General features: G+C 60.5%; 1 protein-coding gene across 3 annotated transcripts; it reads left to right on the top strand.

Annotated features, from left to right (window-relative positions):
* Positions 1-12,339: 12,339 nt before the first annotated feature.
* Positions 12,340-16,974, top strand: NAGK (N-acetylglucosamine kinase). 3 transcript variants are annotated; one of them, XM_064151237.1, is made up of 10 exons: positions 12,340-12,393; positions 13,204-13,288; positions 14,012-14,110; positions 14,229-14,370; positions 14,464-14,574; positions 14,651-14,763; positions 15,610-15,697; positions 15,983-16,080; positions 16,183-16,261; positions 16,691-16,974. In XM_064151237.1, exons 1-10 carry the CDS (start codon positions 12,365-12,367, stop codon positions 16,876-16,878), a joined length of 1,032 nt encoding a protein of 343 aa, XP_064007307.1. In that variant the 5' UTR covers positions 12,340-12,364; the 3' UTR covers positions 16,879-16,974. The 3 variants fall into 3 exon arrangements, with proteins under 3 accessions (XP_064007307.1, XP_064007308.1, XP_064007309.1); XM_064151238.1 differs by having other exon boundaries at positions 16,183-16,257; positions 16,691-16,851; XM_064151239.1 differs by lacking the exon at positions 12,340-12,393 and having other exon boundaries at positions 13,941-14,110.
* Positions 16,975-18,104: the final 1,130 nt, after the last annotated feature.

The following is an 18,104-nucleotide window of genomic DNA, read 5'->3' as shown; positions in this document are numbered from 1 at the left end:
TGTGGGAGATTCCAAAACATACAGAGCCCCCCAAACTGTGCAGAGACCCCAAATTGTAGGCAGCCCCCCCAAAATATAGAAGTGACCTCATAAAGCAGTGGCCACAAACTCCCAGGCACCCTAAAACCCTGAACGGTGGGGGGGACCCCTAAACTCCCAGGCCCACTCTCAAACTTTCTGGGACCCCCTCCAAACTGTGCAAGGTTCTGAACCACACAGGGACAGGTCAGGTTGTGTACCCCAAGTGGTTGCAGGGTCACAAGAGCACCCCTGAACTGCTGGTGCAGGGCTGCAAGAGCGCTGAGCTGGGTGCAGGACCTCTTTGTTGTTGTAGGGTCACAGGGGCGCCCCCGGAGCTCTTGTTGTGGGGTCACACAGACACCCCTAAGGTGGTGGTGTGAGGTCCCACAAACACCAGGCTGTGTTTGGCACCTGTTTGTTGTTGTAGGGTCACAGGGACGCCCCATAACTCCTATTGCGGGGTCATACAGACACCCCCAAACTGTTGCTGGCGAGTCCCATGAACCCGACTGTGTTTGGGACCTGCTTCTTGCTGTAGGGACCCACAGACACCCCCAAACTGATATTGTGGGGTCCCACAAGCACCAGGCTGTGTTTGGGATCTGATTGTTTTTGTAGAGTCCCACAGACACCCCCAAACTGATATTGTGGGGTCCCACAAGCACCAGGCTGTGTTTGGGACCTGCTTCTTGCTGTAGGGTCCCACAGACACCCCCAAACTGATATTGTGGGGTCCCACAAGCACCAGGCTGTGTTTGGGATCTGATTGTTGTTGTTGTAGAGTCCCACAGACACCCCCAAACTGATATTGTGGGGTCCCACAAGCACCAGGCTGTGTTTGGGATCTGATTGTTTTTGTAGAGTCCCACAGACACCCCCAAACTGATATTGTGGGGTCCCACAAGCACCAGGCTGTGTTTGGGATCTGATTGTTGTTGTTGTAGAGTCCCACAGACACCCCCAAACTGATATTGTGGGGTCCCACAAGCACCAGGCTGTGTTTGGGATCTGATTGTTTTTGTAGAGTCCCACAGACACCCCCAAACTGATATTGTGGGGTCCCACAAGCACCAGGCTGTGTTTGGAACCCGTTTGTTGTTATTGTAGGGTCCTATAGTCACCCCCAAACTGTTATTGTGGGGTGTCATGAACGCCAGGCTGTGTTTGGGACCTGTTTGTTGTTATTGTAGGGTCCCACAGACACCCCCAAACTGTTATTGTGGGGTCCCACAAGCACCAGGCTGTGTTTGGAACCCGTTTGTTATTGTAGGGCCCCACAGACACCCCCAAACTGTTATTGTGGGGTGTCATGAACACCAGGCTGTGTTTGGGATCTGATTGTTATTGTAGGGTCCCACAGACACCCCCAAACTGTTATTGTGGGGTGTCATGAACACCAGGCTGTGTTTGGGACCTGTTTGTTGCTATTTTAGGGTCCCACAGACACCCCCGAACTGCTCCTGGGGGGTCCCACGGCCAGCAGGCTGTACTCGGGCCGTGGTTGTTGCCGTAGGGTGGCACAGGTGCCAGGCTGTACCCTCCCTCGCCCCGACCTGTTGCTGCAGGGTCCCAGGAGCACCCCGGAGCTGTTGCTCCTGGAGCATCCTGCAGCAGGGCAGCGCCCCCCACCCCGGGAGCACCCACCCGTGGCTGTCTGTGGGACCCTCTAACAGCAAGCAGGTCCCAAACACACCCTGGGGGTCGTGGGACCCCACAACAACAGTTAGGGCATATCTGTGGGACCCCACAGCAACAGTTTGGGGGTGTCTGTGGGACCCCACAACAACCAACAGGTCCCAAACACAGCTTGGTGTTCGTGGAACCCCACAGCGACAGTTTGGGGGTGTCTGTGGGACCCCACAACAACCAACAGGTCCCAAACACAGCTTGGTGTTCGTGGAACCCCACAGCGACAGTTTGGGGGTGTCTGTGTGACTCTGCAACAACAGTTCAGGGAGCAGGTGTCTGTGGGACCCCACAAGAAGCAGGTCAGGGGTGTCTGTGGGACCCTACAATGACCGTTTGGGGGTGTCTGGTGGACCCTACAACAACAAACAGGTCCCAGACACAGCCTGGTGTTGATGGGACTCTGCAGGGACAGTTCGGAGGTGTGCTGGGGCTGTGCAGGGTTGGGGGGTGCTGAGGGGTATGTTAGGGGGTGCATGGGGGGCGTTGGCGGTGTGCAGGGTTGGGGGCTATTGAGGGGTGTGTTGGGGGTGCATGGGGGGCGTTGGTGGTGTGCAGGGTGTGTGTGGGGTGCTGAGGGATATGTTAGGGGGTGCATGGGGGGCGTTGGTGGTGTGCAGGGTGTGTGTGGGGTGCTGAGGGATATGTTAGGGGGTGCATGGGGTGTGTTGTTGGTGTGCAGGGTGTGTGTGGGGTGCTGAGGGATATGTTAGGGGGTGCATGGGGTGTGTTGTTGGTGTGCAGGGTGTGGGGGGTGCTGAGGGATATGTTAGGGGGTGCATGGGGGGGCGTTGGTGGTGTGCAGGGTGTGTGGGGGGTGCTGAGGGATATGTTAGGGGGTGCATGGGGGGGCGTTGGTGGTGTGCAGGGTGTGTGTGGGGTGCTGAGGGATATGTTAGGGGGTGCATGGGGGGCGTTGGTGGTGTGCAGGGTGTGTGTGGGGTGCTGAGGGATATGTTAGGGGGTGCATAGGGGGTGTTGGTGGTGTGCAGGGTTCGGGGGTGCTGAGGGATATGTTTGGGGGGTGCATGGGGGCGTTGGCGGTGTGCAGGGTTGGGGGGTGCTGAGTGATATGTTAGGGGGTGCATGGGGGCGTTGGCAGTGTGCAGGGTTGGGGGGTGCTGAGGGATATGTTAGGGGGTGCATGGGGGGGCGTTGGCAGTGTGCAGGGTTGGGAGGTGCTGAGGGATATGTTAGGGGGTGCATGGGGGGCGTTGGTGGTGTGCAGGGTTGGGGGTGCTGAGGGATATGTTAGGGGGTGCATGGGGGGGGTGGTGTGTGCATGGCAGGGCCGAGCGGGGGTGCACACATCTGTGTCTGTGGGGGGTTGTGTGCATGGGGCTGCTGTTTGGGGTGGTGGGGTGGGGTGTGGTGGCACGTGGCGGGGGGGGGGGGGAGCGTCCAGCCCCACAGTTCGTGCCGCTGTGGTGTTAATGCACCCTGGCACGTCTGGCGGCGGTGGCCACGCTGACCCTGAGGGGCTTGGTGACCGAGCACTGACCCGAGAGTGGGGGGCTACAGCTTGGCACCACCTCCCCCAAGCCCCCCCTCAAGCCCCAAAGCCCCAGGGCTGCCCCGGGGCAGGCAGGAGCTGGGGAGGTGGGAATGGGGCTGCAGGGTGGGTGCTCAGACCCTGTAGGTGCAGGTAAGGGTGGGTGCACCCCTGTGAAGCCCCTCGTGGTCCTCTTCTCCTGTGGGTGTTCCACAGCAGCACCCCAGGCGAGCCTCTTGCCTGGCTCCTGGGTGCTGGGCTCCTCTTTTCCCCTCCAACCGGTGCCCAGTGTCTGGGATTAGCTGGAAGGGGCATTTGTCACCCCACTTCTGGAACCATCTGACAAAAAACAGCCTCTGGAAGCTGCTGGAAGTTCCTTGGAGAGACGTCCAGATGGATTTCAGGGGGCTTGAGCCAGAGTAGTGGTGGGCATGACCAGCAGTGCCTGGACATCCTGGGCTGGTGCCCTCTCCCTGGGTGCCCCTTACCTCAAGGTTTCCTGGTTTGCTATAAACCTGGGCACCCTGGGAAACCCAGGCACCCCGAGAGCCCTGGGCACCCCTGGCTTCCTGAGCACTCAGGGCATCTTGGGCACCCTGGATACTTCAGGCACCCTTGGCATCCTGGGTACTCTGAGTGACCAGAGCATCCCAGGCACCCCAAGCACCCTGAGCCCAACTCAATGCCCATCCCATCTGCACTGAGGTCCCTCAAGCCACCATGTCCCTGTCCTGGGGGTGAACCTGGCACACTCCGTGCTGGGGACCAGTACGTGCTAGATCCATCCTGGATGGACCCTGGGGGATCCTACCTGACCCTGGCAAGGGGGTTTGGGGGCAGCTATGAGCACATGGTCACAGCCCTCTGCCATCCAGAGGGCTGGGCTGCATGGGGGCTATTTTGGGGGTGTCTCCCCTCCAATTCCACCATTATGCTTTTTGCTTTCCCAGTTCAACCCAACAAGAAAATGGCTGTGAAGTTCCTGGCCAAGCCCTGCTGGGAGCTGCTGGGGAACCCAACCATGGCTAATGTGGCACAGCACCCTGGGAGCAGGCACTACCACTGCCTTCTCCTTTCCCTTTTCCAGCTCTTGATGGATCTGACAGAGCTTTTTGCTGCTCCCTACCCCTCCTTGACTCCTTTTTCTCTCCCTCCCTACCCTCACGGCACAGAGCACCCCAGTTCCTGCCTCCACTGCTCCCCAGGCCTCTCCATCTCCTTGTTTCTTGCTCCCACCTCTGAGTCCCCATGGGCTGGGAAGTGTCTGTGTGTGTGTGGGTGCCCACACCATGGATCCCCACTTAACATCCCAAAGGGCGGCATTTTGCCCCCCAAGCCCCCCAACACTCCATGGATGGCACTTTGGCCCTCACCCCCTGAGCATCCCAGTGGATGACATTTTGTCCCCCAGGCCCCACACATCCCCACGGCTGGGATTTTACTCTCCAAACCTCACACATCCCCTTGGACAGGATCATTTTTCCTCCTAAATGGATGGCATTTTGCTCCTCAGCACTGAGTATCCTCATGGATAGGCTGCTACCCCTTAAACACCACACATTCCCATGGGCAGGATCTTGCTTCCAAGTCCTGAGTGCTGCTTTGCATTAGACTTCCCTCTAAATGGATGGGAGTTTTCCCCTTAAATGGATGGGATTTTCCCCCCTAGAGGGATGGGAATTTTCCCTCCAAATGGATGGGAGTTTTCCCCCTAAATGGATGGATTTTCCCCCCTAAATGGATGGGAATTTTTCCCCTAAATGGATGGATTTTTCCTCCTAAATGGATGGGAATTTTCCCTCTAAATGAGTGGTTATTTTCTCTCTAAATGGATGAGAATTTTTTTCCCCAAATAGATGGGATTTTCCCCCCTAAATGGACAGGATTTTGTCCCCAGTATATGGGATTTTTCCCCCTAAATGGATGGGATTTTGCCCTCAGTGTATGGGAATTTTCCCTCCCAAAGGATGTGATTCCCCCCCCCCGCCTCCAAAAGTATAGGATTTTTCCCCCTTCAATGGACAGGATTTCCCCCCTCAAGCCCTCAGCATTGCCTTTCATCAAACTTTTCCCTCTAAAGTGATGGGAGTTTGCCCCCACCCAGGCCGTGAGCATTGTCTTGGATCAGACTTTCGTCCCACAACCACATGAGATTTCACCTCCAATCCCTCCACTAGCTGCATCTCTTCCACCCCATCCCCTCCCCAAACTCATCCCCATCCCCTCTGCAAACCCATCCCCATTCCCTCCCCCATCCCCAAACCCATCCCCATCCCCTCCGCAAACCCATCCCCACCCCATCCCCACATCATCCCATCCCCATATCCATCTCCATCCCCATTCCCTCCCCATCCCTGCTCCATTCCCACCCCATTCCCATCCCCTCCCTTTCCTCACTTCATCCCATTCCCATCCCCACCCCTCCCCATCCTCATCCCCACCTCCCTAATTTTCCACTTCGCAATCCCCATCCACCGCAATGCCTCCTTCACCCCACACCCCTGCAGCAGTGGGAGGGTGGCATAGGCTGGTTCGGAGGGGGGCCACACACGCCCCCACCCCAGACACCCACGCGAGCTCCATCCCTCACGCACGGCCGCGCTGATGCGTGCTGGCAGCCCGGGCGGCGGGGTGGGGGCGGCGGCGGCGTCCGGGCGGAGCTGCTATTTTGGTTGATGTTAATTTGCTCCGTGTTGGGCGGAGGGTCACGCTCCGGTCAGCCTTGCCTGATATTATATTCCCGGTTGTTCCAGGAAAGGTTTGCCTGTCAGCTCCCCTTAGCCTTGACGTGCTCCTCGAACTGTGAATGGAAGGCAGTTGGGGACCGGGGCCATGGGAGCCTGTCAGCTCCGCTCCGCTCAGCCGCCGGCGGTGGGGGGGCACTCTCCGGGCACACGTCCCCCCCACGCCAGGAAAGGAGTGGTGGTAAGCAGGGCGGTCCCATGGGAAAAGGGAGCGCAGGGTGTCTTCAGTGGGGTCGAGGAGAGCCCAGTGCATCCCCATGGGGTGCTAGGAGAGCCCGGTGTACATCTGTGGGGTGCTAGAAGAGGCAAGCAGATCCCCCTGGGGTGCTAGGAGAGCCCAGCACATCTCCATGGGGTGCTAGGAGAGGCAAGCAGATCCCCCTGGGGTGCTAGGAGAGCCCAGCACATCTCCATGGGGTGCTAGGAGAGGCAAGCAGATCCCCCTGGGGTGCTAGGAGAGCCCAGCACATCTCCATGGGGTGCCAGGAGAGCCCAGCCTGTCTCCATGGGGTGTTAGAGGAGCTCAGCACATCCTTACAGGGTGGCTAAGGAGCTCAGCATGTCCCCATGGGGTTCTAGGTGAGTCCAGCACACCCCCAAGGGGTGCAACACATCTCCATGGAGTAGCAGGAGAGCCAAGCATGTCCCCATGGGGCGATAAAGAAGCTCAGCACAACCCCATGGGGTGGCAAAGGAGCTCAAAGGAGCTCAGCATGCTCTCATGGGGTGGCAAAGAAGCTCAAAGCAGCTCAGCATGACCCCATGGGGAGCCCAGCACATCTCTGTGAGCTGGTAGAGGAGCCCAGCAGGTGCCCATAGGGCAGTAGAAGAGCCAAGCATGTCCCCATGGGCAGCCCCTGGGTGCTGGGGTGACAGGTGGGAGCTCAGCAGGGTATCAGTGGGGCTGGGATCCTGCTGAGTCCCTGATCCCACTTAGCACCCAGCATGGGCATCCGCCCAGGGCTTAGCCCCTGATGCCGCCCGAAACCAGCACTGGGTCCCCAGCGCCCAGAGGGATATAGAGTCACGAAGAGGAGGGGTGGCAGAGATGGCATGGCCCCAGGGACACCCATGGGTGCAGGGAGTATGATCAAGGTCTCGTGGACATCCACGGGTGCAAGGCTCTGTCCTCATTTGCTGGTGGGACTCCCAGGTGCCACCGCCTCATGCCAGTGGAAGAGATGGGCAGCCCAGTGCCACCAGCCGAGTGCTACCAGCCGGGTGATACCAACCTGGTGCCACCTGTCTGTCTCGGTCCTCCTGTGAGCCGGAAAATTCCCTCTTTTGGGGTTTATTAACTCATTTTCCAGCGGCTGCCGGCGCGGGAGCTGAACTAGGTCAGGCGTGTGCTTGTGCCGCCAGGCGCCAGCTGCCCTTCCGCCACACCGGGGACACCAGGGGACACCGGGGGACATGTGGGACACAGAAGGGGACGGGGATACCCCAGCACCCCGCAGCCAGCACCCTCCTTGGGGCCATGGCTACCTGCGGATGGGGAAAGTGAGGCACGGGAGGGGGCAAGGGTGTCCCGTCTCGGGGTGGCCCCAGCTTAAGGGTCCTGTCATTGTCCTTCGCCCCCCTCCCCGCCCCCGCCCCGCCCTGTAATAATATCAATTAGCGGCCAGCAGCTCCGCTTCGATGGGCAAGGGCTCAGCTGCGCTCTGCCCCTGCTGACGTCCAGCTGCCACTGCGGCGGCTCCGCCGCCACCGCATCCCCCAGCACCGGGGCTGAGCCTGTGCTTGTCCCCATCCCTGTCCCCATCTCTGTCCTCATCCCCCCACCCCATTCCCATTCCCATCTCCAACCCTGTATGAATCCTTGTCCCCATCCTCATACTCAAGCTCATCCTCGTCTTCAGCCATCCTCATCCCTGTTCTCACTGCCACCCCCAGCCCTGTCCACTTCTCCATCCTCATCCTTATTCCCATTCCTGTCTACATCACTGTTCCTATCCATGTCCTTGTCCCCACTTCTATCTCCATTCTCTCTTTTTCCTTAACCACATTTCCATCCTTATCACCATCCCCATTCCCACCTCTGTCCACATCCCAATCCCCATCCTTCTCTCCATTCCCCATCCCTGTGCCCATTCTCATCCACATCCCTGTCCCCATTCCTGTCCTCATCCCTGTTCCCATCTCCAGCTTCTCTCTGCTGCTGACTGGAGAATATGGGCAGTGTGGGCAGGTCGAGTGGGCATGAGTGGAAATGCCACCAGCCTTCAGAGCCATCACTGCTCCCCAAAACTCTAGGCAGTCTCCATGATGCCATAGGAATCACTCTGTGTGTCCCCAGCACCGTGCTCCCATTATGGCTGTCCAGGCTCAGATGCTGATGTCACCCTGATGCTACATCACCCCTGTGGCACCTCCTCCATGTCCTTCCATGCCACTTCCCCATGCCTGTCCAGGGTTCACCTCCACGTCCCCTGAGAAGGTGTTTGGGGGAAAGGTGTCAGAGCAGGAGCACAAATATCACTGAGACAAAGCCCTGCCAATGGGGACAGGTCCAGGGAACACAGCTGGTGGGTGCAGGGAAATATGGGGAGTGGGTAGAAGGAAGGAAGGAAGGAAGGAAGGAAGGAAGGAAGGAAGGAAGGAAGGAAGGAAGGAAGGAAGGAAGGAAGGAAGGAAGGAAGGACTGGAAGGTGAATGGATGGATGGAGGGATGGATGGTGGGATGGATGGATGGATGGATGGATGGATGGATGGATGGATGGTGGGGTGGGTGGATGGATGGGGTGGTGGATGAATAAATTAATGAACAGGCAGATGGAAGGGTAGGAAGATGGATGGAAAGATGTAGGTGGATGGCAGCCTGTGTGGGTGGACAAATGGACAAGGGACAGGCGGACAGACTCTACAGGAACAGGACAGACTCAGAACTTACCGCGCGGACAGAATCGTCGGGAAGGGAGCGGGATTACGGAGCTGGCAGGCAGGCATGGAGAAGGACAGACAGACAGGCCCTTCTTTGTCTGTGTGTCTGTGGCTCTGCATGCCTGCAGCTCTCCTAGCCAGTGCCTTGTCCAGTGCTGGCATCCCCAAGGTATCCCCATGCTGGACAGGGACGCACCACAGCCCCAGTGCCACCGTGTCGCAGTGGGGCTGCACCCCAGGAGTTGGCTGCTCTTGGTGGAACCTCCAAGACCACCCCAAATCCAACCCCAAGGCTGCAGAGGGGCTGGGCACTGCCCCGAGAGCAGGTATCCACCAACGCCATCCCACCACCGCCCCGTTTTGCCACTCACCATCCTCTTCCTCCGTGTAGGGTGTCCCCGGTGCCGGCTTCATCCACTGTCTCAGCACCACCGCAAACCATTTCCCAACCCACCAGCAGCAGGGTGGATCTCGACCCCTAAAGTGGATCTCGGCCCCTCCAGCATCAGCACTTCCCGAGGATGGTGGAGCAGAATACTGGCTGCTGGGGCCTTCCTCCCACCTCTACCTCCTCTGCCTCCCGAGCTGGGTCCTGCCCAAGCCCAGCACTGGCACGATGCTGGAGCTGACGGAGCGGGGCTGGGGCGAGTGAGCAGAGCGGGGCTCAGCCCACGTCCCCACGGCCACTCTCCGCCCTGCTGCCCTTCGCTCGCCCTCCCCACGCTCAGCCAGGACCCACAGTGACCCATGCTGACCCACGCTGACCCACGCTGGCTTTGGCACTGGCGTCGCCCAGGAATGCCCAGGGTCTGGAGGCGTCGGCACGTCCTGTGGAGCATTCTCAGCTCCCACACCCCGTTTCTGGGGGTCTGGGGAGGGCAGCAGCTGCCTGTGTGTCTGCAACCCTCAAATCTGTGTGTCTTACCCCAAGCTGATGAGAGGCTCATGCACGTCCCATGGGCCTGGGCTTCGGTCCGGCTGGCGTCACCTCTTGTCCTAGCTGGATCCGAGATGGTGGAAGTCACCTTCATACTGATGAGTGTGGGGTCAGGAGGTCCTGGGGGTTGTTGTGGTCGCCACTCCTACTTCCCGAGCAGGTCAGGGTGTTCCCAGCATCCCCCTGGCTCCAAAGGTGCCACTCGGCCCCAGCAGGGACACCTCTGTCCCTCGGGACGCTTGGCCACAGCCCCATGGACTGACACAGCTCCGGGTCCCTCAGCAGCCTCTGTCCATCGGCTCCCCTAAAACTTTGCCACAAGTTGAGACAAAGGCAGCAGCAGGTCCTGGTCCCCTGTCCCCGCTGTCCCCAGACAGGCTGGTGCCACCAGACCTTAATGAGGGCATGAGGGCGGTGGGCTCAGGGGCTGCACACACACCACACACACACACACACTGCAGCTTAACCCTTCCCCTGCCACTCTTCTCCACCCCATCTTTGGGGTCTCTTGGGGATTTTTTGTCACACCCAGGGCTGCCCGCACCCACTGCTGGCCTTGGGGGACCTCAGTCACAGCCCCCTGGGGGTTCCCACCGTCTGAAACTCTCAGGGAGGATGTGGATGACTCTGAACATCTTCATCCCCTGAGCCATGAAGAGTGGGGTGGCCATGGCCCTCACCCCACCAGGTCTCTCTGCAGCACCCCACGGGCATGGGGCAGCCTCCCCCCAACCCTGGGAAGGAAGGTGTCCACCAAGGAGGGGTTGGGGAGACCTGGAAGCGCTGCAGTTGGCAGATGTGAGGGAGATCAACCTAGTTGTGGGCTGGCTGCTCTGCTGATGTCCCCATCGCAGCACCTCGGGACCAGGAACCTCTGTCAGCAGTGACATGGCATGACCTGGTGTGTCCTACCAGGCTGGCACCATCCCTCTGCTCATATTGGGACACCTTCCTCATCCAAGCAGTCTCTGTCCTGTCATCTCCATCTTGTGACACCCCCTTCCTCACCTTCTCCTGCCTGCTCCATCTTCCTCCATTTCATCCATCCACTCAACCTCTCCATTCTTTCTATCCTCTGTCGTCCTCTCCATCATCTCCACCAATCTTCTCCATCATTTTCATCCACCCATATGCCATCGATCCATCTTCCCCTCCATCTGCCCATCCATCCCTTCCATCCATCTGGCCCTGTCTTCTCCATCTACTCCTCCATCTTCTCTATCCATCCTTTTGCTCTGCTACCCATCTCTCCACCCTCTCCAGTCACCTCTTAATCCTCTCCATCCCTCTTCCCTTCTCTCATCCACCCACCCATCCATCCAACCCTCCATCCATCCTTCCATCTTCTCTGCCCATTCACACATCTGACTCCCCCTTCACCCACTCACTCCTCAGTCCTTTCCATCCATCTGTCCATCCATCTGTCCCTTTGTCCCCAGCTCCCTCCCTGTCCCCCTCTCCCTCCATCTCTGGCCACCTCAGCCCCTGGCAGGGTGCAGCGGTGGGACACACATCGATTTGTCACCCACTGTCACCCGCAGAAGGGGCCGTGGTGCCCTAGGAGGGTCTCAGCTGGACCCATGTCCCCATCTGCCACTCGGCTGTGCCACGGCTGATGGGACCTGACAGTTGCTGCCACACTCTTTAGTGAGGCCCTAAAGAGGAGCAGGGTGTCACAGGAAGGGGACCCCAGCCTCTCTCTCCCCCACGGGGGGATGTGGCTTTGGAAGGTGGACACAGGAAGCCCTCGGGGTCATGGTGGTGGCAGCACCTGGTCCACAGACACATCCTCCATCTCCAGCCCCATCGCTGGGACTTGGGCTGTGATGGCTTGAAGCTGGGGCTGGAGTGGGGGACATCCCCTGCACGGGGGCTGATCACCGTGGGACTCTGCTTCTGCTGAGCTCCAAGGTCCCCTGGGGCGTCATGTGTGGGGCTCTGTCCTGGGTGGGTTTGTGGCAGGGTATATCTTGGGGGGGGCACTGTGTTGCGAGTGGGTGTGTGGGGGCTAAGTCATCGCAGGAGAGCGTGTGGGGGGCTACATCGTGGGAGGTTTATCTGTGTCATAGGTGTGTGTTTGTGGGGGGTGACAGCATCATGGGGGGGCCTGTGTCCCAGGTGGGTGTGTGAGGGGCTGTACTGTGGTGGGGAGTGCCACTCTATGGAGCGTGCGGGCTGTGTCATGGGTGTACGCGCGGCTGTGTGCCACAAGTGGCTGTGTGGGGGTTATTTCTGGGAGCGGGAGGCTGTGTCACGGCTGTATGCGTGGATGTGTGTAGCAGCTGGGTGCGTGGGGAGCTATACCGTGGGTGGCATGCAGAGGGGTGTGTCACGGGTGGCTATATCGCAGAGAGGGGCGTCCTCATGGCAGGTGTATGCGTAGGGCTGCGCCGCGAGTGGGAGTACCCCCTGCGTGTCTGTGACCCCAGCAGCCCGCGGGCAACGAGCCCTTGCCCCCGCCGCAGCTCGGCAGGGCGACGGCGCAGCCGCGGCGGCGGCGGGCGGACGGCAGGACCCGGCGCGGGCTGCGGGGGCGTGGCCAGTCGGGGCGGAGGCGTGGCCGAGGGGTGGGGCGGGGCCAGCGCCGGGGCGGCTCCGGCGGCCATGGCATCGCTGTTCGGCGGCGTGGAGGGGTGAGGGCGGTCGTGGGGCGGGGGGTGTCTGGTGGGGAAGTCCCCCAGGGCTCTGCAGCTCCCCTGAATCCTGATCGCTCCCCGGGGACCTCTCCCCCCACCCCCTCCCCCCCAACCCGGGAACCCTCTCCAGCGTGGGAGTGGAGGGACGGGGACGGTGGTCAGCGGCGTAGGATGGGGGCCAGCAGCATCCCCTCCCCGCGCTCCCTGCCGGATGCTTGGTGTTCCCCTTCCCCCTTCCCCTCTCCGGGGTCCCTCATCCTGGTCCCGTATCGCCCCGGAAGCCCCATCCTGGGGCCCCACTAGCCCTGGTCCCACAGCGCCTCCGCTGTGGTCCTACCTACCCCCTAAGACCCACCCCCGTCCTGGCCAGCAGCCCCCAGCACCCCTTAGGGCTGCTTTAAGGGCTCAGGAGGCGTCTGGGCTGGACTGAACCTCCGGGAAGCCTACCAGGTGTGCCCCTCCCGAGGACTTCCATCCTGGTTACACCACTCCCAAGGGCTGTTTTAGAGGGTGCGTGGCGGGACCAGGACCTCCAGAGCCTCCTATCCTGGTGTGCCTCCCCCAGGAAAGCCCATTCTTGTCGCGGGTCCCACCAGGGAAGCCCATCCAGTTTATTGGGCCCCCAATCCTGGCCCCACATCCACCCCAGCACCAGCAGGGGCTGGTGTGGGAGCTGCCGGAGGTCCCAGGGGAGAGGCAGAGCCAGGTGATGGGGCTGAGGGGGGGTCCGGGAGGGTCCCTCCCACACTGGTACTGGGGGCACACGCACGGGGTGGTGCTAACAGTTCCCCCCGCCTCTCTCTGCAGCGGGGGCACGCACTCCAGGGTGGTGCTGGTCTCTGGAGATGGCCGGATCCTGGCTGAGACAGAGGGACCCTCCACAAACCACTGGGTGAGCTGAGAGCCAGCCCACGTTTCAGAGGGACAGGGGTCTGCTGGAGAGGGTCCAAGGGAGGGCTATGAGGGGACTGGAACATTGCCTGATGAGGAGAGGCTGAGGGACCTGGGGCTGCTTAGTCTGGAGAAGAGAAGACTGAGAGGGCATCTAATCAATGTTTCTGAATATCCAAGGGCTGGGGGTCAGGAGGGGGGACAGGCTCTGCTCATTTGCTGCCTGGGATAGGACAAGCAGCAGTGGGTGGAAGCTGCAGCACAGGAAGTTCCAGCTCAATGCAAGGGGGAACTGCTTTCCTGGAAGGGTCCCAGAGCACTGGCACAGGCTCCCCAGAGTGGCTGTGGAGTCTCCTTCTCTGGAACCTCTCAAGGCCTGTTTGGATGTGTTCCCATGTGACCTGAGCTAGATGGGTCCTGCTCTGGCAGAGGGCTTGGACTGGATTATCTCTTTGGTTCCCTTCCAACCCCTAGCATCCTGTGATCCTGTGTGGTCCTGTGATCTTTACCCAGCCCAGGGGACACACACATGAGGGCATGGTGGGGGACTGGCCCTAGCTGTCCCCAAGCTCGCTGGGTAGGATGAGGCCATGAGAGGTGTTTCTGGGGTGTTGCCAGCTGCACATGGGTACTGATGAAGAGCTTTTGGCTAGGCGGGACCTCCCCAGAGTGGGGCCCAGGGCTGCTGGGGGGTTCTGTAGCCTGTCCCCGCCTTGGCTCTCAGCTCATTGGCCTTGAGAAGTGCCTGGAGAGGATCGAGCAGATGGTCAGCGAGGCCAAAAGCCAAGCTGGGGCTGACCCCAGTGTCCCACTCCACTCACTGGTAAGGCCCCTGTCATGTGCCCCCTGCTCCACCCCAGGATCAGCATCCTCTCTAAGGATGCTCTGGCTCCCTGTGTCCCACCTGGGGGGTGACGAGGACCCCCCCCCCCACGGGGCAGGGGCTGTCCCTCAGCGGGGGTGATCAGAAGGATTCCATCAGCAAGCTGACCCAGGAGCTCCACCAGCGCTTCCCCCACCTGAGCCAGAGCTACTACATTACCACCGACGCTGTCGGGGCCATGGCCACCGCCACCGACCACGGTAGGGGACAGCAAGGGGACACCTGGGTGGAAAGGTGGGTGAGGAAGGTCACCATACGTGTGTGTGTCCCCTCTGTTGGCTTTGACCCCACAGGTGGCATTGTCCTCATCTCAGGCACTGGCTCCAACTGCAAGCTCATTAACCCCGATGGGTCGGAGACAGGCTGTGGTGGCTGGGGACACATGATGGGGGATGAAGGCTCAGGTGAGGGGGGTGGGTGGGCAAGGGCACAGGGAGGGGCTCTGGAGGGGTGTCAGCCGGCTCTCTGCCCCCTCTGCAGCGTACTGGATTGCGCACCAGGCCGTGAAGATGGTCTTTGACTGCATGGACAACCTGGAGGTGCCACCCCATGATGTTGGCTACATCAAGCAGGCCATGTTTGACTACTTCCAGGTGCTGCTGTGGCGTCCTGGAGGAGCTGGACTCTGTGCTGGGATCTGGGTGGGGGGGGTCTGGGATCCACGCTGGGATGGCAGGACTGGGGGATGCTCTGGGATCCACATTGGGATGGTGGCACTGGGGAATGCTCTGGGATCCACACTGGGATGGTGGCACTGGGGGATGCTCTGGGATCCACACTGGGATGGTGGCACTGGGGGATGCTCTGGGATCCACACTGGGATGGCAGGACTGGGGAATGCTCTGGGATCCACACTGGGATGGTGGCACTGGGGGATGCTCTGGGATCCACACTGGGATGGTGGCACTGGGGGATGCTCTGGGATCCACACTGAGATGGCAGGACTGGGGGATGCTCTGGGATCCACACTGGGATGGTGGCACTGGGGGATGCTCTGGGATCCACACTGAGATGGCAGGACTGGGGGATGCTCTGGGATCCACACTGGGATGGCAGGACTGGGGGATGCTCTGGGATCTACTCTGGGATGGTGGGACTGGGGGATGCTCTGGGATCCACACTGGGATGGTGGCACTGGGGGATGCTCTGGGATCCACACTGAGATGGCAGGACTGGGGGATGCTCTGGGATCCACACTGGGATGGCAGGACTGGGGGATGCTCTGGGATCCACACTGGGATGGTGGCACTGGGGGATGCTCTGGGATCTACTCTGGGATGGTGGGACTGGGGGATGCTCCGGGATCCACTCCAGGATGGAGGGGTCTGGGGCTCGCAGTGCTGGATGGGAGGGTCCCAGTGGCTGCAGACTGGCCCATGAGGTGCCAGAGGGTGCCCTGTGCTGGCAGGCATGGGGCAGAGCTGACACTGGCACTGCAGGTGTCGGACAGGATGGGCCTCCTGACTCATCTCTACCGCACCTTCGAGAAGTCCAAGTTTGCAGGCTTCTGCCAGAAGTTGGCTGAGGGTATGGTGCACAGGGGGCAGAGGGCTGTATGTGGGGGCTGGGGTGATCCCTGTGGGTGATTTGGGCTGCCCATCCCCACCCCTTTGCTGTCACCCTCCCCACGACCCCTGCCTGGACCCGATCTCTGCCCCTGGCACACCCTTTGGCCCAGGTACCCTTTGCCCTCCTCACTGGGGGAGGGTGGGAGATGTGCCACTCCCCACACAGCCCAGACTGGACTGTGGGAGCTGGAGCAGGGGTGTGAGGGGGTCCCAGGTCCCCATCCTACTCCCACCCCATCCCCAGGTGCCCAGGCTGGGGACCCACTCTGTTGTCACATCTTCCACAAGGCTGGTGAGGTCCTGGCTCGCTACGTCGTGGCTGTGCTGCCCAAAATCGACAAGGTGAGAGCCAGAAGGGATGGGGAAGGGATGAGGGTGTGGAATTTTGCAGGAGGAGGGGGCCCCAGTGCCAGATCTAGCCTGCTGCACCCCTCCACCCTCCAGAGCCTGTTCCTGGGGGAGCTGGGACTGCCCATCGTCTGCGTGGGCTCTGTCTGGAACAGCTGGGAGAAGATGCAGGCAGGTGAGGGGAGCCACAGGGGCTGCTGGGGACCCACTCCAGGCTGCACAGCAGGATGGGGATGTCTGAGGGATGCTCTGGGATCCACAGCGTGGTGGTGGCACTGGGGGGTGCTCAGGGATCCACAGCATGGTGGTGGCACTGGGGGGTGCTCAGGGATCCACAGCATGGTGGTGGCACTGGGGGGTGCTCAGGGATCCACAGCATGGTGGTGGCACTGGGGGGTGCTCAGGGATCCACAGCATGGTGGTGGCACTGGAGGATACGGCAGGATCCACAGCGGGATAGGAGAGGTCTAAGGGGTGCACACTGGGATGGGAGGGTCCCAGGAGCTGAAGGCTGGATGCTGGGTCCCAGGGGTGCCTCCTATCCTGGCAGCTAGGCTGTCCCTGTGTCCCTCATCACCCCAACTCTTTCTGTGCCCTCCGGCAGGGTTCATCCAGGTGCTGGCACAGGCACGGAGGGAGGTTCCTGTCCAGGTCTTCTCCCGCTTCAGCCTCCTGAAGCTGAAACGGTCCTCAGCCCTAGGGGGTGCCCGGCTGGGTGCCAGGAACATTGGCCAGGCTCTGCCCTTGAACTATGCTGACAACGTTGATGTCTTCTACACCCACATCTTCTAGCCATGGCCCCACCCTGGGCTGGAGGCACCCTCCACAGAGTGAAGTTTAGGCAAATGGGGTTTGGAATTGGGCAATAAAAAGGTTGCACCACCCGAAGGGAAATGGGCTGGGGAGTGAGTGGGGTAGGGGTGGTGAGGTGGCCAGAAGTGTGGCTTGGGCATGGGAAGAGAAACTGTCCCTGGCAGCTGGGTGGAAAAGGCTCTGAGCTGTGCTGGGGGGTGCTGGAGAATGAGACAAAATGGAGCCTGAAGGTTCCTGTTTCAGTGCCCAAGGAGGACAAGCTGCAGCACAGAGGTGGCCCTGGGCTGCTACCCAGATAGTGGGGGTGGTGCTTGGAGGGCAGCTGGACACCAGTGGAACAGGAGGGAGGAGAAGGAAGGAGAAAGCCTTTGGGCTTGGAAAAGGGCAGCCTGAGAGAGCTCAGCAAGAACTACAGGGTGGGGGGCAGGAGAATGGGGCCAGGCACTTTCCAGTGGTGCCCAGTGCCAGGACAAGGGACAATGGGCACAAACTGTAACCCAGGAGATTCCATCTGAGCAGGAGAAACGTGTTTGGTGTAAGGGTGCTGGAGCCCTGGACCAGGCTGCCCAGCGAGGCTGTGGGGAGATTCCAACCTCCCCTGAGCATTGTGATGCTGGGCAAGCTGCTGTGGGTGCCCCTGCTCTGGCAGAGGAGTTGGGCTGGATCATCCCAAAGGTCCCTTCACCATGCTGGGATCACAACCTTGAGGGGGAGGGAAGGACAAAAGTCCTGCAGGAGCTTGAAGCTGCCTGTGGATTTGGCTGAAGTGAAGCTCCAGCAGAGCCACCTAACGCTGCTGTGAGGAATGTCACTGTCACTGCTCTCAGCCGGCGCTGGCCCCGCTCAGAGCAGCCACCCCTGCAGGCTCCCTGCCTGCTGGGACCAGGACGCTGTCTGCAGCTGGTGCTGAACAGAATCAAAAAATCAGAGGACCACTTTTAAGATCACTAAGTCCAGCCCTGAACCCAGCACTGCCAGGGCACCACTGAACCATGGCCTCAGCACCACAGCTTTGGAACCCCTCCAGGGATGGGGACTCCACCACTGCCCTGGGCAGCCTGGGCCAAGGCTTGGCAACCTTTATTGAGAAGAAATTGTTCCTCATGTCCAACCTTCCTCTGGAGACCTCCAAGGCCTGTCTGGCTGTGTTCCTGTGTGACCTGAGCTAGATTGTACTGTCCTACCCTGGCAGGGGGGTTAGACTG

Source organism: Pogoniulus pusillus, chromosome 11, assembly GCF_015220805.1.
Source record: "Pogoniulus pusillus isolate bPogPus1 chromosome 11, bPogPus1.pri, whole genome shotgun sequence".
Lineage (NCBI taxonomy): Eukaryota > Metazoa > Chordata > Aves > Piciformes > Lybiidae > Pogoniulus > Pogoniulus pusillus.
This window is presented reverse-complemented; position numbering and strand designations above follow the sequence as displayed.

Excerpts from the sequence above, each read along its gene's own strand:
- NAGK (XM_064151237.1), top strand. The coding sequence starts at position 12,365 with ATGGCATCGCTGTTCGGCGGCGTGGAGGG. Across the intron at positions 14,111-14,228 it reads GTGTCCCACTCCACTCACTG|GGGCTGTCCCTCAGCGGGGG; the intron begins GTAAGGCCCCTG and ends CCCACGGGGCAG. Across the intron at positions 14,764-15,609 it reads CCATGTTTGACTACTTCCAG|GTGTCGGACAGGATGGGCCT; the intron begins GTGCTGCTGTGG and ends CTGGCACTGCAG.